Source organism: Plectropomus leopardus, chromosome 4 (genome assembly GCF_026936395.1).
Source record: "Plectropomus leopardus strain MGB_pleo_1.0 chromosome 4, ASM2693639v1, whole genome shotgun sequence".
Lineage (NCBI taxonomy): Eukaryota > Metazoa > Chordata > Actinopteri > Perciformes > Serranidae > Plectropomus > Plectropomus leopardus.
In genome coordinates this window covers 11,386,633-11,414,630 of record NC_142179.1, presented here as the reverse complement: position 1 = coordinate 11,414,630, position 27,998 = coordinate 11,386,633, and the positions used below count along the sequence as shown (strand labels likewise).

Sequence of the window (27,998 nt, the reverse complement as noted above, 5' to 3'; positions counted from 1 at the left end):
CTCAAGGTACTGCAGGTTGTTAGGATTTCTGACATTTCCAAGCTGAGAGTAATGGAAGCAATTTTGTCTGCCCGATGTGAACGAAGTTCAGCCATCTCCCCCTGTTTGTCTGATCACCAGTGACGAATGTACAAAGGCAAATGTGTTCCATCAGTAACTCAGAGAAAAACAAATGTAGTGCTGTGACTGTCACTGATGCAATAAAATTACATTTTACCCACGGTGTATACTGATTTAGCCAGTATCACGTTCAGTTCGACAGTTAAATGTTTGATCACACTGATCAGGTAACAACATATACAAATGCTGCAATAATCATCACAGAATATAGATAAAATATTCATAGTTTTAATGAGAAGATGTTTGCCTGAGCAAGATTTGCATGGAAACTACTGCCCTAGGAAACTAGGGCAAGAAACATTATAACCATCATAATAATACATTTTTTGTCACTGAAACTGCGGAACTGTATAATATGACTGAACATGTGGCCATTAGAAAATCAACACAAATCAAAATCAATTTATATATCCATTAAAAATATGATAGAAAATGTTAAGATGTATAAGGCTATTTTCCTCAGTTATCTTTACTTGTTAAAATATGAAAATAATATACTGTAGACTTTTTTCCTTTTTTGTGTTTATTATTGTAATTTAATTTTTTTATTGTTAAAGGACATGGTCTGTAAATGATACATTCATCGATCACTGCAGACACACCAAAGCTGCAAAGCCATTTAAAACATTAAATGAACACTCATTACAACATCACTCACAATCTTACCAGCTACATATTCTACATATTTCTGCAAAAATAGAACAAATATTGATGATTAAATCAATTCTCAAAACAGCAGATAAACTCAGTATTTGCAATCAGATACATTTGTGCACACTGTGAGATGCACCAGATCCACACTGCTGCCCATCACACTGCAAAATGAATTTTCAACTTCAAGTGAAATTGCTTTTGTCTAGACCGTGCTGGGCTGTCTAGCTGTGCCATGGTGTGTGGCATGAAGAGGATAGGGAGGAGGAGGAGGAGGAGGAGGAGGAGGAGGAGGAGGAGGAGGAGGAGGGGGTATTCTTTGTGTCTGCTCAAATCCAGCCAGCCATGCCAGTGAGTGGGAGAGTGAGCGCTGCTGTCTCTGCCCCTGAGCCGAGTCTCTGTCCGGGTGTAATGTGAGTTTAATGACAGATTAAGTCACCTCAGCCGCGTTTGGCTCAGAGGCCTGGCTAGAAAGCCGAGCGGACCCAAACAGTGTTAACAAATCTGTCTGGGTAACTTGAGCTGCCCTAGTCCAGGCTCTAGCCCCAGACCTAGACTGCAGACGATGCGGCTGGCTGCCTGTCTGGCTGGCTGGCTCACTTGTCTGCCTGTAGCCAAGGCCCTCTTCTGGAAGACTCTGGCCCCTGCACTGGCAGACAGTCAAAAGGCCAGCAGTGACCTCTGTGCAAGTGCAGACAGGCTCAAGCTTCTCTCACTTCCCCTCCTTGCCTCGCGGGCCAACATTACACACCCAGGGGCATCTGAGAGCGCGGCGAATGCCTTCTATCATCGGTATGATTGGACAACTGATCTTACCAACGATGCCAGGTGGCTTATTAGGTTCTCCATGCAGCTTTACAGTCATGCACTCATGAAAACATGAGTCCAAGTTTGAAGCCCCTTTTATACCGCCTGTTCAAGACGAGAATGTTGTGCTGTTATTGCTCAGTGTCAGTCTGCATAAAATGACACTCCATGTCAAGGCTGTTGTGTTACACGTCACACATCTTTTGCTTCCAGACCGTCGGCACACTATCTACAACCACACACTCGAGCAGCATGGTTGGCATGGTTTGGTTCAGTGTAAAATAGCAAAGCTGGCATAATGGTGAATCTTTTTTTTTTAAACAATATTGCGAAATCTCTGTTTAATAAGATACTAAAGACTCCCCCACTTTCTGAAGATATTCAGACCTGATTCATGATTCAGAGGCTGTGTGTGCACGGCTCCTGGTATTGGCTGAACCGGAGGATAATGGCTAACAGCATATGCAGTGAGTATTGTCACAATACCGGGATTTCTAACTTTAATGCAGTAGCTTAAAAATATCGATATATGATACAATTTTTTGATAGCAAATTAACATTGAGAGTGTAAAATGGATTTTTTAAATTTAAATTTTTTAAAATTTATTTAAATATAAATACACCAAGGCTATAGCATGACAGTGACAATGTTTTGTTTTTCTTTGTTAGTCGCAGCAAACGGCAAAATGACTGTGCTGAACTTAAAAAAAGAAAGAGTGAGAAAGGGCAGCTGGCACCGGTGTATAATGTATATCAATACAACAAAAAATGAGTATTGAAACTGTTTCAAATATTCAGAATTTATAAGTATCAATAAAGTGGTACTTTTAACAACACTAGTGCTAACAACAGTGCTGACAAAGCTGATGGTGTTAACCTGGAGAATACCAGATAATGGGTGCTACACACCCGTAATGACACCATCCTGATATCAGTTGTAACTGCGATATGAATGCAGTGTAGAGCGTTGAATTAGCTTGCCAGGGGGAAACACACATGGGACTCACATGCGCTAACACGCATGCACAGCCAGAATGACTATCACAGCAATGAACGGAGAAGCTCGGATTACAACACACACAGACGTAGCTTGACTTAATTCTCTGCTTAGGATGCCATTACTCCACTTTATCTTCACATAGCAAATACCCGTTTGTTGCTATATTAATGCTCTGAATTTACAGAGTCCGTTAGTATCTTGATGCTATGAACACTTTCCTATGGGCCGCATTTCCTTGAAAGGGATCATCCAATCCCCAGATTTAATTCCACAACAGGCAGACAGGACACGTCGCCAAAATCGCTGTCTCAGTGTTACATGACTAAAGGAACCCCGTGACCCGACAGCCGGGTGCACCCACACTGGCAGTCGACAGTGTGGCCCAAACCAGTTTCTCTGAGATTAAGTCCTCCTAAGCACACTTATGCTTGCTTAAGGAATTGCGTGAGGCAGTGGGATGGGTAAGCCACACAAGACGCTGGTTGCCAGATGGCTCCTAGGATGACCACTGGGTCATCCAGTCTAGCTTCTTCTAGGTCATACAGACCGGGGGCCTCGCCTCGTGCATGGGAGAAAGCAGCTTATACATGCAGAAGGGTGTCAAAAAATCTTTAATCACCTGTGTCTGTGTCAACTGTATTCCTGCTGCTGGAATCCATCCGTGTTAGCCACCAGGAGGAGAGCCAGAAAACTCTTTGGCAACAGGCCTGAACAGTCATAGTGACTTCTGGTGACTATTTGTGTAGAGTGGACAGCAAAATGACCGAGAACCTGCGCTGGATTTCACGATGAATTCTCTTGATTTCATTTTTTAAAGACAATTACATTCAGCATAACTGTAATACTCTATTTTAAAAATAACTGATTAGTAGTTGTTTTCTGCTACCCAGCATACTGTATCATATTAAAGCCTTTTTTAAAAGCCAAAGTATGGAAGTATGCTGATAGTTGTTGGTCCACTTTGAGAGCACATCTTCCTTTCCAAAAAAGCCATCACTCTGCATTAGTTTGTAAATTTATTGTGTTACACATGGTCAAATTATGGTAATTCTTTAAAAAATAAAATATGAAAAACTGGCCACTGGCACCAACATTTGTCACATTCTTGCACAAAAAAAGTTATATGTTTTGGTTTAAAAAAATCTATAAATTATGGCTTTCTTTTTAAATAATTACTTGCACTGAGAAATATATAAGAAAGTCTGATGATAAATCAATTGATAATGGAAAACATAAATTGGTTGGTCAGGATTTAAAAGTGCAGATAAGGGAAGTTCTAGGTTTTTCTTTAATTACAATTTTATATCAGTATCTATCAATATCTAGGCTATTTGTGGGACAAAAACCAAAATAAACTTGGCCAAGAAGACTAAGCTTCCTCTGGATAGAATACATTATTTCCAGCTTTTATCTTACTTTTTGGGAAATGAGTTTGGAGGAAATTCATTTAAGATGTATTGTTATGTTTGCAGATACGTGACCCAGTGTCTGCAGGGAGTGGCTGCACAGCTAAGCTTAAGCTTCAACCCTGGCAAACCTACCTCAGGCTCCTTAAGACAGCGGATGGGCATGCATGGCACGTGCATCCAGCTGCACCCTGACCTATGCCAGATTACTACATGTGATGGTCACTGTTGGCATCATGTCATGTCATGGCAGAATAAAAAGAGCTTCAGCAGTTGTTGACTGCCAGCAGAGCCCTGCTCTGGCCTCCTGACCAACTAAACACACCAGGGAGGCAGACAGAGGCAAAAAAAAAAAAAAAAAGAATGACTGGACGAGAGAGAAGAGAAAGATGCCTGAGGCCAAGCTCTAGTCATGGAGGTGGATTATGTTGGCTGCTGAGAATATATGTGAGGAACCCCCCTGACAAATCTATATCCTTCCCAAATTTATATCCTCTATTCTGCAATGGTGTTGGGTTTAAAAATAAAAGGATTCAAACTAGAAAGCAGGTGGTATTGTGCTCAAATCTTATTAAATCATAGGCTGTACTGTAAATTAAGCTTAAGTTAAAATTCCCTCTCTTTTTTTCCAACTTCCTTATTTTACTCAACTCTGTACTGCCCAGCTATTCAATGGTTACAGTTTAGACAGGTAAGACAGTTCACCCTAAAATCAAATATACATATTTTTGCCTAAACTTTAGTGTTTTTATCAGTCTAGATTGTTTGGTTGTAAATTGATGAGTGTTGGAAATATCATCCATAGAGAAATCTGCCTTCTTTCCAATATAATGGAACTACATGGCATTTGACTTACAGTGTTCAAAACATTAAGAAATACATTTGAAAACTCAACAGCACACTTCTTTCTGTGGGGTGATACAGTTGGCGGGTTAAGTTTGGTAGAAAGACAACAGTTATGACATTAAACTGCTCAACTCAAAACCTGTGGATTATCTTGAGTAACCATGTCATGATTTCTGGAAAGAGACATTGCTGTTGAGTTTTTTAAAATGTTTTTGGCACTCTAAGCAACACAAGCCAAGTGCCATCTACTTCCATTATATTTGACTGATAGCAGACATCTCTTCGTCTACATCTCTATGTTAATTAATAGCAATACAGTTAAAAGGGGAAAAGAAAATGTATTTTTGCTTTTGGGGTGAACTGTTCCTTAAAGCGTAAGCTTTAAATTGTTGATTCAAAGAAAAAAAGAAAAGAGCTCTACAGATGTCAACACATCTGTTCTTTGCATTGTATGTGAAAAGTTAAAAAATTGAAAATATTTCTAAATTTTTTTAAACAAACTGACTTTATGCCAAACATACTATATGCCAAAACCGGCCTTTGTGCAAGCGATATCAAAGACACAGTACTCAGGCAGCTGATGAATACCAGTAACTTGCATACAACCTAACATGACCCACCTTGGCTATTTTTGCAGCATGATTTATGATCTTCAAAATTGAAATAAGTTTCCACAAAGCAGTCTCATTATTTTACCTGTACCCTGTATTTTTCCTATAGTCATGTTCAGTAATTCATTGAGTAATTCAGGTTAAGTGTCTTTCTCAAGGGTGCCATGGCAGAGGTCCAAGGCAACAGAGCAGACTCGGTTTACATACCATGTTCAGGATCTTTCTGATAAAAAGACTTGCTGTGGTTCAATGGGCTTGCGCTATGTGCGCATATTTAGGAAATCTAGAGTCAGTTCTAGCATTCTTGCAGAGGTTAACAGCAAAGCCAGATGTAACAGATGCAGGTTTCTTGGACTCCTACAGCAGATCAGTATCGTAAAAGAAAGTTAAATTACCTGCACTGTCAACTCTCAATTTCTCATCTAGAGCGTGTTTTTTTTTCTTCTGAGTCTGGCTCTTACAGTTGCCTGCGGATCCAAAAGTCTGAGAAAAATATCGAAACTAAATTCAATAATATCAAATAATACTAATAATCTCTTCCTGTTTAAGTAACAGCATCATAAAAGGAGAAACAGGAAACGTTCACTTGAGAAGTTTTTGCCTTTAAGCCATGTTTTTAAAAAAGCCAAAGCAGAAAGAGAAGCTGATAAAAAGACTCACTCAAACAGAGTTCCTTCAAACACGACTTTCCTGCAGGCAACTATCAAAACTCCTCTGTGGAGCAAGAAGAGCTTTACTCAATAAACTCATTGGAGAACCAATGATTTTAGCCTTGAGCTTTTCATTTGGATAATCTTCAGCAGGGGCCCTTTTTCGACAAAAATAACATCCTTTGTTACTTCAGAGCGTGTGTGCATAACGTGACCTATGGGAAAGGCAGCAGAAAACAGACAAACATACATACAAACATATCTTTACATGTATTTACTCAGAAGGTATTTTAGAAGAGGATTTTAGTATGATCTTTAAAATAACTGTGCCTCATAAAATGGAAAATATGGCCTTCAATGCCCTTGTCCTAATATGTACCATAACCAAATGTCTACCCTGCTTAACTGTCATGTATCAAAACCTCACCACATGAGTAAGCCTTATAACTGGAGAAGGAAGCATTAGGGGGTCTCTGAACGAGGGAAAGTGGCATGCTCAAATATCCAAGACAATCAATTACACCATCCCTTGACATGTTAGCCCCTGTGAAAATATCAGTCACTTGGAAAGTGGCCCACACTGGCGACTGCATTGAAGCGGGAGGGTAATGTGAGATCCACTTACCATATAATAGATATGCCTTTGTTTGCTTTTCCGGCTTACCTAAAGAGCCTTAAAGACATGCGAAAGCCCGGAGGTCCCCAAGAGAGGAACACTTGGGAAGCTTGTGAAAAAACAAACATTGCACCACAAACTGTGGGAGGTGTCAAATGAAACAGCCCGCTGGCAAGCAAGTAAAACCTAAAGCCTATTTAAGCAAGGCTGTAACACCTTCAGCAATGGACCCAAGGTTTTGCATCTGAAGGGGATTACTGTCCCAGAGCCTTATCTGAGGGAGATAATGACCTGATCATCTGTTAAGTGAAAGTATTACCTGTAAGGTGGGGCACCTTTGTCTCCAGATTACATAAAGTTAGGAGGTTGTTTGGGATAGCTAACAGGTGGCACAGCAGAGAAAGAGGAGCGTAAAGGGCTCAGCATGGTCCCCATGGCAAACCCCGCACCATCTCATGTCACAACTAACACTTCCTAAGTCCCGCCCCTAACAATTGAGCAAGCATGGAACCGGACAGAGCCCTCTTCAGGTTTCTCATTTCCTGTCATATTTAGATATGCTATATGTTAGTTTTGTCTATAAAGAAAGGAAAAACTTTTTTTAAGATAGTGAAAAGATGTGGCTATGGGACCAATAAAAGTAGGGATGCATGATAATATAAGCACATTGTCAGTATTGGCCAATATTGGCTTTAAAATTAACTATCCGAATCGTAAGCCAAATCTAGGCTAGAATTTCTCTCTGTGAATGAAGTCACAGTAAAGTTCTTCAGTGTGCGGTGGTTGACTGTTTTTCTCTAGAATTTCTTTGTTTATATTGTCTCTGTTAGACTACGTGCCACCCTGAAGAAATAACTTTTGGTGATATTTATTTGGATCTACCGAATGTCTAGCATCCCAGTATGAATATATGCTTTCATAAGTCCTAACTGTCGGCTTCTTGAACGATTAAACGTCTACACAGAATTAGTGTTGTGCACATAGAAGCAGTTTGCCTTCTGGGCTTTCTGGCAGAAATCTTTCATTTTAACCCAAAACATGATTGTTATTCTAACCTTAACTAAGAAATTCCTTTCTAGCAAAAAGCCCTGAAGGCAAATGTTGCCATGTTTCTTTTTATCAAGCTTGTTTGACTTAGCAAAAGTAACTAAGCAGGGCAGGACTTATGCCATCAGCATTACAGCATTATTCGTTTTGACTATCTTAAAATTTGGTTTTGTCATTTTGCTCCAGCACTGCAGTGGGTGCTTGGACAAATCTACAGCAAGGATGCAAGAAGGTTAATCTTGAAGCCAACAAAACCAGAAAAAGCTGCCTGAGATGTCTCATAATGGCTTTGTGTTGCTGTTGTTTTCCACTTTCTGACTCTTCTTGTCTTTAAAAATACATCAGATGTGTGGTGGCATCTGAAAATAAACCGCCCAGACCTACATGGTAATCATCAATAAGTAGCGGCAATTGACACGGTGTAATTGAAAAACTAGCCACAGTTAAAGTAATAGCATTGGTTTGCGGATGCCTGTGCAGAACCATACTGCAGGACTTGGAAGCAATTGCAGAAAAAATGCATGTGCAAGATTAAAAAATATATAACACAGAGATCATAAAGCTAAAGTTCAAGCATGGAGACAGAAAGTGGGCGACAGACAGAAAGATATGGACTTTCACTTTAGTCCTTTCATATGCTGTAAAAACAATCCAGATCCAGCCGGCACGTAAAAGCGTTGAGGCCACCCTGGATCGAGGCCACAGTTGTAGAACTGTTGGACCAGGGGATTCAGCAGGCAACAAATTAAGACTTAAGTCCCCATGTCACAGTGTAAAAACTGAGCTGCCTTTAGATTTACTGTCCTGTTCCACTCAGGTGGGACCGTGGGTCTCCCACAGGCTCAGCTCAGTGCAGGTTCAAAGTGATTCACTTTCTGTGCACTTCTCTTCAAAGCCAACTGACCACTGCCAGATCAGAGCCATCCTCAGAGGCGCTGTAAATCTAAGCAAGACTGCACAGAGGACATTCTTCCCAACCCTTTCAGTAGCACAGAGGCATTTATTTTTATTTTTCTTGCAGCAGATCAGATGACTTCCACAAACACTGGCTGCTGTTACCTGGGTAAATGACCCGTACCTCAAGTCTGTTAGTGGCAACAACAGATGCAGTTTGTTTTTGCAGAACACATTCAAAAACACCTAAACCCAGGGGATTAGGGCTGGGTGATAATTAATGATGTTTATCAACTTTCAGCAGAATCATACTGTGAAGATATTATCCTGTTATCGTTCTACATATTTCTTTTTTTCCAAGTTTATCATTCTGAGCAAGCTGTTATTACAAACAAAACAAAACAAAAATGTTACTGTTACAAGGGGCCAAATGGTACGTATATGTTTTTGGTACAGGACACTCAGTTTAGTATGCAACATCCTGTTACTGTTACAATCATTTATTTATGTGTACTACTGTCACATGCAGGACAGAAATTTTATAGCATGACTTTTACACGCAAAGTTTTGGCCACAAACTGTCTATCAGCTGCAGCATGCTAATTAGCTTTGCCCATTTGGTCGTGTTAGCCACCGCGGGCTCAGAGGTAGAGCAAGTCTTCCTCTAATCAGAGGGTTGGTGGTTCAATCCCTGGCTCCACCTATCAACATGTCAAAGAATCACTGAGCAACATACCAAACCCCAGTTCAGTAATGCAGGTGGCACCTTGTATGGTAGCCACATCAGTGTGTGTGAGTGATTGTGACTCGTAGTGTGAAAGCATTTTGACAGGTCAAAATAACTTAAAAGGTGCTATACAAGTGCAGATGTATACCAACCCATTACTTAAACTCAATGGACAATGTATTGTGTCTTAATTCATGCCAAGACTGTTAAACTGAATTAAAATGTATCTGAGAATACACTTCAAACATCTTATTTACAAAGGCATCATCTGTAATTGTCTATCAGCGGAACGAGACAAAAACAGACCGGAAGACGAGTCCCTCTCCTCACAGCGCTCAGGCCGTGTCAATGTAAAAAAAAAAAAAAAAATTCAGTCTGAATTAAAGCATATAGTCAAAGCACTTAGGTCTGTGCCTTTACGTGTGCATCTTAGTCAGTCTGTTGTGCCTGCTCTGTATAAATGACACAAGCTGCAATTCAGGAATTATCAACATGTCCAAATTTAAGACTGCATCTTCTTCTTATTTATGTATGTGGTCAGTGGTATATATGCAGTCTCATGCAGAGGTGGGTTTAATGTAGGAATATAGTAATTAGAGTATGATTAATAAACATTTTGCAAACAGGTAAGTGTATAAAGTGAAAAGATCTGTGACATCAGATATGTGGGTTTGCACACACAGGAGCTTGTTTCATTTTAACAAAAAAAAAAAAACTGACACATGATAAACTATATTTTATAAATTATTTGTTGGAATATAATTCAAGACTAATGACATTTAAGACCTAATATTTATGAAACTGACTTTAAGACAATGTAAGACTTTTTATGCAACTCAGCACACCACTGTCAACTGTTAAGATTTTTAAAAAATCATTGAATTAAAAAATAAATCAATTAAATTATATGTATAATTTCATAATTTAATTTATATTTCATTATTATTATTTTTGTTGTATGTGATACACCAGAAATGTACCAAACTGTGAACTCAAAGCTGGGGTAAATATAATAATAAATATGAATTATGTATGTGTTCTGTTATAGCCCTGACTGTACTTTTTTACAAATGTGTAGTTCGGGATAATGTAATACGCAATAGCAAAACAAAGTTTGTTGCCTTGAAAATCACTTTGATTTTTTTTTTGTTTTTACAGTGGCATCTGTTACAACAACCACATTTCCACCTCCACTGGTGACTGGATCAGTTATCAGAACAGTCTAGTGAGAGCAACTGTGAATTGGTCACATAAAAACAGGTGAACCATTTGCCCAAACAGAATTATTGAATCTAATGCCGTAAGTTTGTGTCAGAACATCTAAAAACACAATTCTCTTTGGGTTGGGTCCGTAAAAGAGCCTGGTGATGTTACAGTCTAGCAGCATGAATGACATTTTCTATAGTCAGAGTGCGGGTTGGGGGGAAAAGGGGAAGAAAAACATCCGTCCTGGAAAATAATTGGCAGGTTCAGTAGCTGGGACACGGCCCCTCCACCAGGGGTTGACCCGAAGGAGACTGAAGAAAGTCTGTGTGATCTGAAGGTGTGTGTAGTGCGAGAGGTCGGGTGCCCATGTTTGCCTTGCCTTCTTACAGATTTACAGTAACTCAATTTATTAAAGGCCAAGAGCTCCCTGACAAGGAACATCTGGTATGTGGGACTTGAACGGGTGAGCTGGCGTCCTGCCCATGCTCCCTGCTGCAGGGGCCAGTGCACCAGCACCTTCCCTCGAGCCCACCCTCCCTCTCCTCTTCTTGTGAAGAGGGCCGCCTCGCTGTAGCGGCCCACACAGAGGGCCCTCAAAGCCCAGGAGGTCCGTTACAAGCCACCCCTCCTCCTCCAGGACCCCCCTAGTGGGACCCTCCACCCCTTTCACTCTGGGGCCCCCCTTTCACGCTGCAGTCCTGACAGTTGACCAGCTTTAAAGCTGCAGCAGGCCCCCGCTTCAGCACACAGCACGAGGCATTACAATCAAAGTGCTCCCCTTCTGCAAAAGATTTAAACCATGCGTCAAGTTGGAGTCTGCACACACACTCACACGCTCTCATATGCCATGGGACCATTGTATTTAAAATTCAAGGTTCCTGGAGTCTCTCACCTTTTCTGCCTTTCTTGCATACCTTCTCCCATTCGTAATTATGACCACATCTTCATATTATTTCTATGTGTGTCTGTGCATGTGTACATGTTTGTGTTTTGTAAATGAATCGCAGAGGTTTCTGATCTTTAATGATCATGGTGTTCATCACTCTACATGTCTGAAATTTGTTAAATCCACAAAAGCAACAAAAGTGAGATTTGATGTACTTCAGTAAATGTGTTTATTTTTTTGCACTATTAGTTCCTTCTGTTACAGAACTGCTTCTGGCAGGTTTTAACCAGTACCAGGAAATCAGGAGTGTTCAGCCAATGATGTGGCCCAGCCCAAGCAAACGCAGCCGTAGCCACGGCATTAACAAACATTTTCATACCATAACAATTGAGGATGAAAGCTCTCCCATGTGCTTCTTCTTTTCCAGTTAATTATGCATGAACTCCATCATCAAGAGTGAGGTATTTAAGAGGTGAGGCTGGGATGAAACTTTTCCAGGAGTCCCGCATTTGTAAAACACTGAACATAGAAAAAAATCATTAGTTATCTCGAGTTTTGTCAAAAGGGTAAGTTTCAATGGATGAAAAACTCCATGGAGGAGAACCCCCAGAGATTCCCAGCGTTTGATCCCTGTGAGTCAGCAATGGAACCTGGGGGTCAAATCACATGCTGAATGGGCTTTTCGGAAGTCTTGTCCCGGCTAGTGGCGGCCGGTCGTCCGACCCTGCTTGACCAGCAGACAAAGGGAGGGCACTGACCACAATTGGGATGCGGGGGGTGGATTCTTTTCTCCTCCAAAGGAAGGTCTGGTCCTGAATAGGGTCTGGCTAGCTGAATTGCGTTCCAAACCGATTTTGAGAGTGAGGACCCACTGGGGTCAGGGTTCAGCAGCATATGACGCGGGCTGTGGGAAAAGGCGAACACGGTGCCCGCACAACCTGCCGACTGCCCTCTCACCCACGGTGCCCCTTAACCTCCCAAAGGGAGGGACCACCAGCCCAGGGATGACAGGATGAGAAAGGCTGTATGGGTGGGAAAAGGAAAGAAAGCGGAGATGAAGGTGGGAGGGAGGACTGCACTGGCTGGACAGAGACAAAGATGTAAGAGAGATAAACCACCAAAGAAATGAGAGGTTTCTAAGTAGCTTCACATATTGCGCCTCGAAGGTCTAGCCCAGATTCTCTGGAGGGTAATCAATATGTGCTGCTTGACTGGTTTTCCAAACCTCGCCTCCCAAGGTGGGATGGATGAAGCACTGGGTACATGCCTGTGAGATCTCTCCTGACACAGAGGGTCTGCAGTCCTTTTTTGTGTGATCACTCACAGACCACGCATGCAATTAGAGAGGAATAGGCGCTATGGAAATGTATGCTACAGTACTTCTACGTCACAACAAGCCAACGTTCAGCCATCGGTCAAACCAACGATCGATGAGCGTTTGTCACCCTAGTGTTTGAGGAGTCTCCTGTAACAACAACACAGTCTCACTCCAAAGTTGTCACATGGTGACGGTCAGACAGTGACCTTTAACGTCAAGCTATGACGTTTTAGATATCATTGGTGCATCAACTGATGCTGTTCCGAGTTCGAAGTGAGAAGGTGTAGGGTAACCACTCAATATAAAGAACGCAAATGTGCATGGGCGAGTGGGGAGGTGGATGTATCCCACAAACAACCAACTTTCATGCAATGGTCCAGAGTTCGCATCCCATGTGGATTTGTGTGTGTGTTTCTACACCTTACTATGTGCTTCTTTTGCCGAAACCTAACCATCCATGACTTTGGTGCTTAATCCCAACCATCTTGACAGTCCATGCGGTTGTGTGACCATAGAGACTGTGCTGCCCTATCCTACAACGTGTGCATTTCTTGACATCACGGTAACGGGCTGCATCATCCCACCATTACATCTTCCCACCACATGCATTTTTTGACATCACCTTAACAGCATCCTGGAACATCATAGGTTGACGCAGAAAGGTCACTGACTGACCGTTACCATGTGACAATCTTGTAGTGAGACTGTGTTGGTCAGCAAATTTGCTAATCCTAGGACAGCAAAGGAATGAACCGTCAGACTCTCCCTGTGAGCGGCTAGTTGTTGCCTTCATTGGTTGAATTGGTTAGGGTTAGGCAAGAGGAGTGGGATTGGTTAGGGTAAAGGTAAAACTGTCAGGGTAAGCCAATCAGAAGCAAAGTAAGGCAGAGTAAGGCAGAGTAAGGCAGAGTAAGGCGAGACATTCCTAGGATTCGCAAATTTGCATCCTGTTAGCACTTGTTGCCTTTTTCCTGCCAATTCAGAATGATGAATCGGCAAAGTGAGAAAGGAAATGAAACAGTGAAGTCAAGAGGAGGTTAGATCAAAATGTGTACGGTAAATAAAATTTATTCCTTCAACATCAAGTTGTGTTTTTAAAGTGCTAACTGGCTAACTGGTGTCTTGATTTCATCCTGTCCCTCGTTAGGTTTCCTTCTTTGAATGGTGGCCACAGATGATCTCTGCCTGCAGGTATGAAGAGTTATTTCCTCTCATGTGGGCGCAGAACATTATGTACGCGTTGGCAGCTGGCTGTTGTCTTTGCATTGTGCTTAAGTGAAACTTTTGGCTGAGAGCAATGTGATGCACAATAACAGTCAACCTTTGTGGCTTTTAGTTTGTTGATGGTGTGTTTGGGCTTTATACTGTAAGAAGTGGTCACTAACAAAATGAGGTCAGATTTGTTGGCTAGCTAGCGTAAACATCTGGACTCACAACTCTCTTCTTATTAGTGCAGTCTAATGAGAGGCCACCAAGCAGGACTGCATGGAAACAGAAAGTTCAAAATTTCTGCCAAATGTGTTTCCTCACACCTTGACTCTGCCCTGTTTTCAGATGTTAGAACTGGCGACTGACAGTGTCGAACACTTTGCGGTAAGTAGAAGTGAAAACCCTCCTGCTACTTCATTTGCTTCCACAAACTGTAAGAAGATATGATAACCAGACAGGAGTCAGGCACTTTGTTCCACATGCAAAATGCAAAAAGTGTTGTTCACTTTCAAGCCACCACGGGGGCAATTTCTGTTGTCATGCTTGTTGAGAAACAGAAAACGTCTCACAGAGATCACAGACTTTGTAGGACAGGAGACAGATTATGTGGGCTTCAACGGCCCCTGTTTATTAACCTCACACCGGCAACAATCACTGATGATACCGGTGGCATCACACGCATAACCTCGAGGTTATAGAAATTATGAAGAAACCTGACTGGATTTGTTGGGATGGAGCAGTTTTCAAACATCTCCGTATAAGGTTACATTATTAAAAGGTTAAATCACAAAATGAACAAAGAGAAGGTAAAGGCACACTCAGCAATTTAAAGACAGCTTAATTGTAACACTTTAAAGGATGTGTTGGAAAATCAAGCTGTCAATGCTGTGTTTTACCGGGGAGGATAGAGTCATCTTACTGCACATGGCGGGGCCACTGGCTGGCTGGAGACACCTCTTAAAAAAAGTATCACGTGCTGCTTTACATGGAATGTCACACTTCAGGGTGCCATACAGTACACCTCATCAACTGACAGGAGGGAACTGAAAACACACTCACTAACTGCAGTGCGTCTCCTGCTGTTTGTGTCAGTTGTATATATACACTGGCAGGAATAATGTGCCGTTTTTCTAATGACAATGAGAGCTACGCAAAGTCACAAACTAGATTTTTCACATTTCTGTCAGCTGATTCATACTGTAGGTTTCCCAACCGAATTAATTTGTTTGTGCACTGTAAAATGACACAAACTGCAATTATTACAAACATGCATAAAGTAAATCAGTTAGTTGCTACTGGCGTCCAAAACAGGAAGTTAAAAATTACTCATAAAACCAAACATCAAAAGAGTAACAGGCAGCAGAGTGGGGAGTTCACGGTGGCACTCACATTAGTATTTTATATGGAGAGCGTTTGCACTTGTGTGAAACACTAGCACCTTGTAAAGAATAAGGACTGATTTATCGTGGTCATATTAAAACACTGCACTACAGTTTATATTTAAGTGCTGAAACTAAGTTTTTTGTTTGCAGGAGAGGAGCTTAACGAAAATTAATGGCACTCCACATCAGCTATTACACCCGTTGCATCAGTGACTGTTTCCGAGAATATTACAATGAAAGAACATCTCTTTCACACTGTTGACATGTCCAACTTGAGCTGCAGTACATTGTTACAATGTGTTCAATATTGTTTATGTAATGTGTCCATAGAGCCGTTTTGCACTTGGCCAGAAATGAGGGACAGAGCTCAGCAAGGTCACCTGCTCCTCATCCGTTTTTCCACTGTAGCCAGCAACTCACAAGTCGGGGGTTGGGGAGGGGAGTTGGGGGTGTGGGGGGGGGGTGGTTGCTGACCGGCTTCAGTCTAGACGGCTCAATACGCAGTTGACTTTTTAAACCCGCTTGTCTGGAAAAAGAGCAGACGTGAGGTAAGAGGGGGGTGAGCTGCAGCAGAGAGAGGTGGTGGTGCAGTTTGGCTGCCACAGCCAGCGGGCTAGACTCGCTACGAGCAAGCAGAGAGACGGGGGATGAGAGGAAAAGAGAGAGAAAGAGAGACAGTGAGAGAGAGAGAAATAGACAGAGGCAGAGAGAGAGAGAGAGAGAGATACGCTATCGGAGAGAGCTATCCGAGTCGCTGGCTGTGGCTCCATTGTCAAGGTCAGTGAGCCGCGGAGTAAAAAGTCACGCCACCTGACCCCCCCTCCCTCTCCGCCTGTCTGCTTTCCTGCTGTTCATCCCGTCCTCCCCCTCAGTACCTCCATCGGTCTCATCTGCTCACTCAGCATACACAAGGAGAGAATCTGATCTCAGTGAATATTCAATAGTTACACTGTCATCAGACGACATTTTACTGTTTCTGTATGTAGGTTGATAGGGAGATTACAGCATAACTAAAAAGTAATGAAATTAAAAGAACCATCCAGATGTAGGGCTGCAACTAACAATTTTTTTCATTGTCGATTAATCTATACATTATTTTCTAAATTAACTGATTGGTTTGGTTTATGAAATATCAGAAAATGGTGAAAAATATTTCTCAAAGCCCAAGATGACATCTTAAAATGTCTTGTTCTGTCCAGAAGAGTTAAGAACCCAGAAAATATTTACAATTAAGAAGTTGGAATCAGAGAATTTTGACTTTTTGTTCTTTAAGGATTACTCAACACTAATAAATCGATTAACAAATTAGTTGCCGATTAAATAGTTGACAACGTATCAGTTTATTGTTGCAGCTCTACCCAGCTGCATATGATGTTTTGAACATCTGAATGCTTCCCTTTCTCTCATGAAACATTTTGTTAATACCCCAAACCTATAAAAACACAATGGTGGTCTCTCCGTTGATGCTGTGTCTAAACTCTACGAGAATTATTTATGCAGCAGCTGGACCTTTAAAGTTTAGAGCGCCATTCATCTTCATTTGGCATCCGGAGAAAAGGCTTTAATGGGAAATTAGCAGAATTCAAAAGGAATGTCTGTTTGAAATGCTGACTGCACTCAATTTGCAGTTTTCATTAGTCCCAATCTTTGGCAGTCTAGCTGATAAAAATGATTTGACATTGCACAATGATCTCATCTTTACAAGACTGGCAATGAGCCCTTTTGGAAGTTCGCTTAATTATTATTCTGCAGAGAGAAGACGAAAGATTGTATTGGCTCACTTCGACTTTTGCAACATTACTTAACTCTCTTAAGGCAAAGGCAGCCCACTGAAGGATACGGACATCTGCTGAATCATTTGACAGGGCTGCAGCAAACTGTTACTGATTGTCTGGTGGGTCTGAATGCTTACTACTGATGATTAAATCTAGATGAAAAAGACTAAGAGAGGTTATAGCTCACAGACTGCCCTTATGATGATTAAGCACTGACCGGCGCTTTTTCCAGCGATGAGGTATGTGAAAAAACAAAGGGCAAGCCAACGCAACAGGGACATGCTGTGCAGTGTTAAGCACAGCATCACTTTAGTCGTGAGCATCAGTGTCTACGGACCAGCCAACGTGCCCCCCTTCCAGGCCTTTTAATATCACCAGCCCTTCCTTTTCCCAAAAAAAGACACCAGCCTGCGACAATTTAAAAAGCAGAGGGAGGACAGAACACACCCATCACGACTTGTGGTGATAAAGATGGTCAATCAACAGATGTCTGACATGACATCACACACAATGGCACCACACACTCATGAATGGATCAAATTTTGCAAAAAGGGCCGTGTTGACATCAAGTCATAGGTAGCTGTCAGAGTTGTGTGAAAACAACAGTTCTGGTGAGACATTCATGTGGTTTTGCTCATTGTTCACACTTAATCACTCTGTGTCATTATCTTATTTTGTTTGACCCTTACCCTCTAAAACATGACCCACAAAGATCCCAAATAATGATTCTCCACTTCTTATAGAGCGCATTTGAACTGAACGTCTGCTAAGAGATTATTCTACTGCAGTTACAATGACTTGTCTAACATTTTACTGCAGTAGATTTTGCAGTAACAAACTTTTGAACCTTTTAAGGGGAAACACCCCAGGTGAACAGGGTTACATTTTTATCAAATACACATCACCACGAAACTTCCCTCGTTTAGAACTTGCATTAAGACAATTATTTTTTGTGTTACAAATTTTCTGAAATTTCATGTTTAGATATGCAAATGATGCATTATCTTCTTCAATATGCATTACATTTGCATACATTTCCAGAACGGACATCTGAACATTGGACAAAGCCAGGTTCAAAATTCTTATTTCATTTTGTTGACACATTAGAGTCAAAGGTGTTTACTGAGGGAATTTTGGATATCTCTCTCACTCACTCCATAAATCACAAAATACTAATGCTGTTTTTATGTGCTTTTGAGTGACTGCAGGTCTTTTGGTGTTTGCCTTATCTATCTTTTTACATTTTCTACTGTTTTGCAAAAGAGATCTTGATCTCAATGAGATTAAATGATTAAGTTATGAGAATTATAATAAAAATCTTACATTATAAACTAAAGAAATGAAAATGTCAAACTGGCAACATTTGTATACTCTTGATAAAAAGAAAAAGAGTATATTTCAAATACTACTTCAATAACTAATTATCACTTAACACTAAATATCATTTTTTTTTGTGATGACTGTTGTTAAACTTTCACCCTGTTGATTATTCTAAATGAGCTGGCAATAATAAGACATTTCCACTCAGTAGTGACGCAAGTGCAAGGTATTGTAAGGGTGATCTTAACAAGTTAGAGACATTTGGTAACAGTTGCTCACACTGTGTTGTTTTCTTCTCAGGGTTCATTGATTGGCCCTTACCTGTGCCTCATCTTTCACACAACCAATCAACAGCCACTGGGGAATGCAGAGCCACCAGCGTCACTGGCTACAATGACGCACACACCATGTGCCAGACGTTTGACGGAAGTTTCAGACACCGGGCGCCACATGAGTCATTGAGCACAGCCACCACCCAATGTGTGCCAAGACCTGCAAGTTCACCATGTGCAAAATGTGACAGAGGACAGTGGTTGACTAGCCACTTCCGTCTTGGACAACTCCCAACACAGTTTGAGCAAAAGTTGCACTTTCTGCAATGTCAAGTGACTGTAATGGACACTAAAAATATAATAATTGTCCAAGTTAAGACAAGGGACACAAACCTTGTGGGACTTCTATGGTCTTATAGGGGTCTTCAACAACCAAACACAGCAACATCAGCACAGTGAATATGTTTATATGCACATTAATATTCAACCACTGCTATGGTTATGACAATATTCTGAATTTGATAGGGGGCATGTAAACAGCATTTTCTGTTCAGATATCCAGATATCCCAAATTAGGCCTTGTTTTTCCGAATGTTGCATTTTCCAATTAGGACTCGTGGAATATGGTGTTGTGTATGCATCTCAATTTATGTTTTTACCGCAGTTTGTGACACACGGCCACTTGTCTGTTTACGGTCAGCTCTTTCCATCGTCATCAATATGTTCAATATGCTCAAACCAACTCGCCAACAGCTGGCAAGACTGTGGGGTAGAGATGTATGCCCAAGAGAAAATGCCAGTGGGAACACACCTACTTCTAAATTTCATGAAAGACTTGGATATTAATAGTATTTTGGATATGTTCAAACAGACCTTTTCGAGAAGGTGGGCGAGGGAATGAAAGTGGGAGGCTGTGTTTACACAGACTGCCACCAGCAAAAAACTTTAAAGATCCTATTTTGATGAAAGAAAAAGAGATGAAATGAAACCAACGCAAAAGTACCAAAAGCTGCAGTTTGTCTAATGGCCACTTGAGGCTGGCTCCAGAAGCGAATCAGTCCGCATGGACCCACATGTTAAAATGCAAAAATAAAAACATGTTTACAGCCTGGTACAGCAAACAGTTTTGGTTTCTATCAGTATCTTCAACATTCATGGTGAATTTGTTCATAACACATTTTATCAAGGCTTAAAGTGATGCATATTTAAGCTACAGTCTGTCCGTCAGACCCATCCTTTGCTCCCCCTCAGCGCTAGCTTCTTGTCTAAATATGGTCACTTCTGACTGAAAATCCAAAATGGCAACAGCCGAAATGCTGAACACGAGGCTTCAAAACGGGAGTTAACAATTGATGGGTGACATTATTGGAGTATGCACAGCTGCGTATAATCAGGATTATTAGTGAAATATTAATTTTCATTAGCCATGTAAACAGCTTTGTAGGAATATTATCTTTTTCAGAACGAGGCCAAAAACCATAACATTTTTTCCATGTAAACTTAGTTCTTCACGAGGATAAGGAAGTACTATTTGTCGGATTAAGCAGCAGCACGACCCCCCTCCCACTCCTTCATTTTGAATTCTTTAAGGAGTAGATCATTTTGTTTAAATTAATTTCTCTGTGCCTCCAGGCTGTGACAATTTATTTAAACTGTGTTATTAACAGTTTATGGATAAGTGATAAAATTTCTGAAATGCTTGTATGTGCACCTATTTAAGATAACAATCAAGTGCCCTTGGCAGATTAAAGTAAAATCCTGGTGGTTTTAAATTAGGGGAACAGTTTAATGGATTTCATAAAATAGCCTAAACAAGGCACAGAAATTCCTACAATTCCACCAGAGCATGATATATGTACTCCCTGTCATTGTGTGAGACCCAATATAAATCATCTCAAGGGCTTTAATTTCAACAAATTACCTGTTTTGATCATAACTGCCAGATGGTGTGCCAACAATTATAAGGAAACCCTCCTCACATTTGGATCACATTAGTGCACTATATATTAAAGGTGCAAAGAGGGCAGGCAAGATTCGGCATGTTCTGAGCTCCATAAGTTCAGCAGGGTGGGACACTCAGCAACGCATTACTTAACTTGGCAGTGTTACTAGCTACGTGCTGCACGCTGAGAGAACTAATGAACTTATAAATGGTGAAGAGCGAGTGGTCTATGGGATGGATCATTCAAGTAGCCATCTGGATGTGTACCACCTGTTGAGGATGAGTAAGTATGTGGCTAGAGAAGAAATGCGTCATATTTCAAACAAAAAGTCAGAGTTTCTTTTACTAACTTTGTCCATTACTTCAACAGTTAAAGAGCACTTCTGATCAATTGGCAAATCAAGCAGTTCACTTAACAATTAATCTTTCATTTATCTATAAATCCATTCACCCAGCCATCATCTAAGTGTCTATGCGCAGTCCTGATCTCAATTTCTGCGCAGAATAAGATGCATTAAACATGTGCATGTAGACAGATTTTTAAGCAACACGTTTATGTTCATTTTTGTGAGATCTTGCTCTTTATTACCCATTTAGAAAAGGAAATGGCCATGCAAATGTTCTCAGAACAACAGTAACAATCTGGGAAGTAATGGTAAATGCAGGAATGTGTCTTTTTAAGAAGTTAAATGTAAATGCAGCAAAAAAGTACAAGCAAACTTATTTCCAGTGTTACAACATATTAGTTCCAAACTAAACCACACTGTGGTGTCTACTGACTTTTTTTTACAGTGAGTGCAGTTATTGCAGCATCTTGAGGCTATTCTTTAGGCAAAAGAACTGATGAAGAAACAGCATAGTGCGCAGTGCGTAAAGAATATTTTTTACAGTGCTCAAAGTGATTCAGCCAGCAGACAAGCTGTGGGTACGTGAGCCAAGTCTGTGTTTTCTTTGAGCGAGGGGCAGAGGGGGACATGTGACATGTGTGTGAGTCGTCATACTCGCAGACCGGCTGAGAGACACAGACAGAGTCCACTGGGGGAGATCATTTTGAACAAAACATGGAAGAATCAAAACAGCAATTATTAATAGATGTTAACATTTGTGGTTAATAACAGTGATACAAGCTGTTGGACCTGATGTACCCTGCGTGTTACTTCAGATCCATGAATCATCACACTGCTACTCTAGAGTATACAGCTCTGTTTTTCTCCATCTCAGTTAAGAAACTGTGGGGTTTCCCTGACCTACAGCTAGAACTAAAATAACACATTATATAATTAAAACACGGTTTAAAAACAACGTTTTGTACTGGTATGCTTCATTTACTTTCTGCACTGCATTCTATGTCCACGTGTTGGTAGTTTGTTTTGTCCATGAGGGCTATTAAACTGATTGTTAAGCCCTTTTATTAACATGCTTGACCTAGGCCTAGTGCACAAGAACACTGTTTCTCCTCTATCATTCTCAAAAAAAAATCTACACACAAGCACTGTTGAAAGAAAAAAATCTCCATTTATATATATATATATATATATATATATATATATATATATATATTTTTTTTTTTTTAAAAAAGCTCAACACAATTAAAGTGCTCTCAAGAGCATGCCAAACCAACAGGCGGCGATATAACCCTAAAGACGTGTAAAAAAAGAGGAAGATGTTTGCCAATGAAAAGCTTGAAAAAAAAAACTATTACTGGAAGTCTATCTGAAGCAGTGACCTGCATAGCGTAATTGTGATGCCTCCGTTCCTCAGTATAGTGGAAAAGTAACAGCAAATTTCTGTGTAAACAAAAAAAATGTCTATTATTTCTGCCGCATCTGCCATTGCAGGAAATGTAGCTTCATTTGACGCCTCACAAAGGAGACAACGGCGCACACTCTGTTGTGTCAAGCCAAAAACTCTGCCAACACTGAAATCTTCAGCGTTGATTGAGCTTGTCTCTGTTCGGTGACCTAAACAGCAAGTTTGGTGTCAATGAAAGGCCAAAATGCATTGAAACGGGTTCCTTTTCAAATATACTATATCAGCAATGCTCTGCAAGGCAAGTGAACCTCTCCATGATGGCAGCGAGAAATGTTTCCGTTAATAGTGTTAGTGTTCCTCTGTATTAATGATCAAGTGAGTCAAACAAATGTCTAAACTAAAGGAGTTAATTATACTATCACTTCATTGAGATTTCCGTAAGCAATACAAACTGTCACTGACTGTCAGAGCTCTGCTGGGAAGCTCAAAATCATTATCGCCAACCCAAAAGATCTTGGAAATGTGTTTAAACAAACCTGTCCTGAATGTGTATTAAACAAAAGAAAAGTGGGAAGCTGTCTGTGATATATTCAAGCAAGACTGTACCATTATTTCTTTCATGTTCCACCAGTTTTTTGAGCTGTAAGGAAAAAAACTAACCTTAAATAACACAGCTGTAGGATGGTCTCAGTTACATTCATGAAAGAAGACATTTTCTTTGCACATGCTGTTCACACCTGCGGTCTATTCATTAAATGTACAACATCTCTATCGAATGACCTGCATCAGATTAATCAGGCATTCATGAAGGTAACAAAATGCTTCCGCGGGCAGGGTTATCAGTTAAAGGGAATTGCATATATTGTTGTGCAACATTTACAGTACGTAAAACATACCAGCAGTGGTGAGAGCCTTGAGAAAGAGCTCTAGTGTTATCTGCAAATTACCTCAGAGCGATAAAGTGAAGCCGTCACGGCGGGGAGTAAATTAGTACATTTTGGACGAGAGTCAAATAACCATAAATTACAAAATCAAAGTCAAATCAAATCAAAGCGGATAAAGCATAGTTTGCTGACTGAGCATTGTTGTGGCAGTTGGCCCTAGTCCAAAACTTGGCAGTGGCTTGTTTAGTTGCACAAAGAGCTGTTCATTTTCATTGTCTGGCTGCCTTTGCAATGCTTTCATCTGTCTTTATTAAGACCCGTTGGGTCTGTGTGTTCAGACCAGTTGGACTGCACAGAAGTACCACAGGGGGATCACCTGCATCTTTGTGACAGACACAGACACTGCTGGAAACATATATGGCTCCATGAGAAGCTTTGTGGTGAAGTAGCTGAGTACATTTATTCAAGCACTGTAATTAATTGCAATTCTGTGTTATTTGTACTTTACCTGAATATTTTAAAGGTACACTTTGCAGGAATCGTCAACAACTGTTAATAAACAATATCTCCAGCATAAATGTAAGCCAACTATGTTTGAATTTTTTTTTAAATTTTTTTCAGCGCTGTGTACACAGTTTTTTGTAGCTTCCTCTTGGATGTGTTCTACTTAAGGTCTGGCACCTGGTAGCTACTTTTTTTTAAAATCCCTGCCCTCACTTGTGGGCTGTGCCCAGGAACAACCCAAACACAGCAAAATAAGAAGAAAATGCAGGCAGGGGGTAGCATCTCTATTGAGTTATAACACCCTTTTTGCCCCAAAAATGCTGCGTGTTTGCAGGTTTTTTTAAACACAGGAAAACAATTAAAAATGGGCAATAAACTGCTTAAAAATGGGCAATAAACTGCTTAAAAATGGGCAATAAACTGCTTCCCCACTGCAGGAAGACCAGAACTGTGTACTGGTTCTGCCAGTTTTCTGTTATTTTGTTTTTCTGCTGCGTCATGTTTAGTGTCATGGACAGGTGGGAAAACTGGGTAAGTAAACAGAAGACAGAAGCAAAGAGGCCAGTGAAAATGTTTTGCCGGTTCAGTTTCTCTCTCAAACTCGGTGGCAACTAAATTTTGAACAATGTTCGAGTGCTAAAATTAGCGCCTGCACACAGGTGTTGCATCCCCATCAGTGCCAATTTGAACCAGAGCCGATACATACCTGCGACTAGTGCCGAGTCATTTGCCCTGCGAGTGAATTCTGGTTGTAACCTTTCCTTTTATAAGAGCCAGATGTTAGGCCGTAAGTGATGATTGAAAGGGATTACTTTTTATGAGTCTGTACATCGCTTTTTAGCTAAATTCTGCATTGTATACCTTTAATTTTAAAGTACTTCATATTTTTACTCCACCACATTTTAGAGGGAAATATTGAACTCTTTTCTTTAATACATTTATTTGGTGTCTGTGGTTACAGGTTACTTTTCAGACTTTGAGAACTTAGAACAAGTATATGAAATACAATGTGTTCTAAATTAAACCACCAAATAGTACAAAAAAGGAATAAAGTTAACTTCACACTATATTCCCTATAGTACAACATTAAAATGCTGCTTAAATATTAGTCCATCAATAATAATAATCTTTTTATATTTTAAGAAAAGTTTCTTGATTATACTTATGTATTTTCAAGATTCTTAAGTATGATTTTGAATGCAGTACTTTATTTGTAACACAGTATTTTCAGACTGTAGTATGGTTACTAAAGATCTTAAAATGTCCTGCACCTCCGATGCTTTGCAGTAAAGTGACTCCACTGGAGGTGTGAGCATAACTGTTTGGTGTGCATGTCAAGTAAACAATAACGGCCCTCAACAGCCATGCATTACTTCAAAAGGCCTCAATTACAAGAGATTATTACACATAAACGTTTCCGTTAAACACGCCATTGTCCGGATGTATACAGTTTTCAGCGGTATTTGTGAGAGTTGGAACGTCATCCTCTCTATTGTCAGTGACTGGCAGTTCATCTCCACAGGTAATAAACAGATTGTATCTTTCCACAGGCTAGGATTACCAAAGAAAAGAGGAAACAATATCATGAATGTTGTATCACGGAAAGCCCCTTGTGCACAACAGACACTAAAGGAACAATTTAAATAGAGCAGGAAGGAGCAAAAAAAAAAGAAGCTTTTAACGCCTTGCTCCAAATGTTGAAAAATAAAAGATTTCTGGCCTTTTTCAGAATTAAAGCAAAGGAGATGTATCCTGTTTGTGCATCTGCATCCTTAGAAAGCAGCAGCCTTCATCTGGAGGCAATAACACAGCTGCTGCTCGAACACCCAAAATCATTTGATTCACTTCCAGACGGTAAGTGCCCGAATCTAATCAGCAGAAACACAGTGTACTGAGAGGATGTCAGCGCTGCGGACCAGCCATGCCGCAGGGTGCAGACACAAGGAAAGACTCCCTACAAGTTAACCCCACGTAGGGTCATTCTGGTCACATCACATCAGAGACCTTTAACATTTCACCATTAGCCCCCATTAGGTCTTAGCGGGCTTAGTCATATCCCTAGACATTTTGGTCATTCCCTCGCAATCACCGGTTAAACCCGAAGGGCAGTGACTAGTCTTCAAGACTGACATAACACGCCACGTGCAAGGAGAATGCATGCAGGGATACAGATTCACTCATCCAAAGTTAACTGCTTTTTAAAAAATGTGTTGTTACATAAGGGAAGGAACCTAGTTTTTATTCGAAATAAAGTTAACACTTTTATGCGCCTGCTTCCAATATTGCCTCCACTCTGCCAACCGACACCAAAAACAAACCACACTACCAGCCCACAATTCCTTCATGCTATAATGCAACATGGCACACCGGGGGAAATGCTTTGAATCGGTGCTCACATATCCACAACGATAAAAAAAGGATGAATAGGTGGTTTTGCAAATCTGGTACATGTCGGTGGTACAGAGACAATTATGTGCTATGGCCACAGTTTAAGAGGCAAAATTGACAACAATTACCACCACCCACTTGGGGACTGGAAAGAATAATGTTCTGTGTGGGAAACGAGACAGATTTTCTTTTATATTTGCACTTAGCAACAAGACAAATTGCATACTGGGCATGACAAAACATGCGCTACCAAAAACAAACACATCATTAGGATTTTGACTCTGATATACTTTACAGTGGCTCAGCAATACTTTGATCATATTTTGGACAGTTTCAAAAACAAAGTTCACCTCAAAATGACCCATTTAAAACACCAAAGCAGAAGCAACACTGGGGACTGTGCACATCCTCAGTATGTTAACTCTGTTGAGTAGTAAGCTTTTTCCAAAAATAACTGGAGTAAGCCGGAGCTATAAATCACCACAGAGTTACTTTAAATAGCTTTAAAAGGTTTTATGTGTCTTTAAGTGCACAGGCCTATCATACTTAGAGTTTATTCAAAGGTCCAATGTGTCGGATTTAGTGGCATCGAGTGGTGAGGCTGCAGATTGCAACCAACTGAAACTTCTCCCATGTGTGTACGAGTGTGTACGATGAGAACTACGATGGCTGCCGCAGAAGTGTGAATGGCTCACAAGGTTCCTACAGCTCAAGGTAAGTTAGATTTGAGACTTTTTTCCAACATTTTTTTAAATGCCACTTGGAAATAAAATTAAGACAAATTTCACAATAACCAAAATTGAAGAGAAGTAGGGTTCAGGACAATTTTACTCATATGAACAGAAAACCTTGAACCTTTGAAAACCTTTATGGATAAAATACACTAAGCCTTTTTTTGCTTTTTTGCTAAGCCACTTTTTACTGGTTTTAGACCTGCTGCAAAATTTGTTGAATTTGCAAAGTGGATCAACTGCTCTGAGCATCCTGGCCAGACACAAAATGAGAGTTGTTGGTACCACTATCTTTAACTGCTTGACACTAGAGGCCTTTGATAAATTATTTTACAAAATATAGATGTTACCAATTTTATCATTTTACAAGGCAATGTCACAAAAAAGATTCATAAAATCCTACCTCCCATTTCTTAGCATTTTTAAGACTTTTAGAAGATTGATTTAAAACATTTTAATACCAGTTAAAGCCTCATTCCGAGGGAACCCGAGCTCTATGTAGAGCCAGTTTTTGGTTGTCTTATTTTTTCCATTCAGGGCTGCTGTAGAAACAACATGTTGGATTCTGTGGAAGAGGACCTGCTCTGTATGTGTAATGGCCTGTCCTAAGATTACAAAAAACACAACAATTCTATTATCAGGTGATTAAAAACAAATGAATATCATAATTTATCCTCCTACATCATACACACTGGACTTTTCACCAAAGTCCAATTTATTTTCAACATTGCCAAACTTGACTTCAGTCGTTTCAGAAAATACTTGAACATGCTGTGTGTTATGGGAACATCAACTGTAATGATTTTGTTGCATACAGTCAAGACTGCGGCTTCTAAAGGTATATTATTTTAAAGTCTTAATATCAGGCCAGCAAGCTAATATCAGAAAACAGGGTGGATCAAAGCCTTCAGGGTGTGCTGAAAAATACATTGATCAAACACACAATCAGAGCTGAGTTACAATGGACTTTTCCACAGCTTTTTTAGTTTGAGTTGGAGGATGTTTGCATATAAGAGCAGGGCTGAGGTTCAGGTGTAGGCCCCAAGGCTCAACT

The 27,998-nt window shown here is 40.4% G+C and overlaps 1 protein-coding gene and 1 long non-coding RNA gene across 5 annotated transcripts in view; one reads left to right on the top strand and one right to left on the bottom strand.

Annotated features, from left to right (window-relative positions):
* arl15a (ARF like GTPase 15a) overlaps positions 1 to 27,998 on the bottom strand; it is a 135,827-nt gene that overhangs the window by 3,562 nt on the left and 104,267 nt on the right. The window contains exon 5 of one of the 4 annotated variants that reach the window (XM_088076538.1): positions 11,751 to 12,489. The exons of the other annotated variants lie outside the window; for them this stretch is intronic. Coding sequence (XP_087932664.1) covers positions 12,421 to 12,489 — 69 coding nt within the window. The 3' untranslated portion in view covers positions 11,751 to 12,420. Of the gene's footprint in view, positions 1 to 11,750; positions 12,490 to 27,998 lie in introns of those variants that run through there. 4 annotated transcript variants of the gene reach the window in all.
* On the top strand, positions 13,631 to 20,636 carry LOC148189724 (uncharacterized). The gene is made up of 3 exons (XR_015776394.1): positions 13,631 to 13,976; positions 14,340 to 14,378; positions 18,772 to 20,636. It is a non-coding gene; the product is annotated as an uncharacterized LOC148189724 (long non-coding RNA).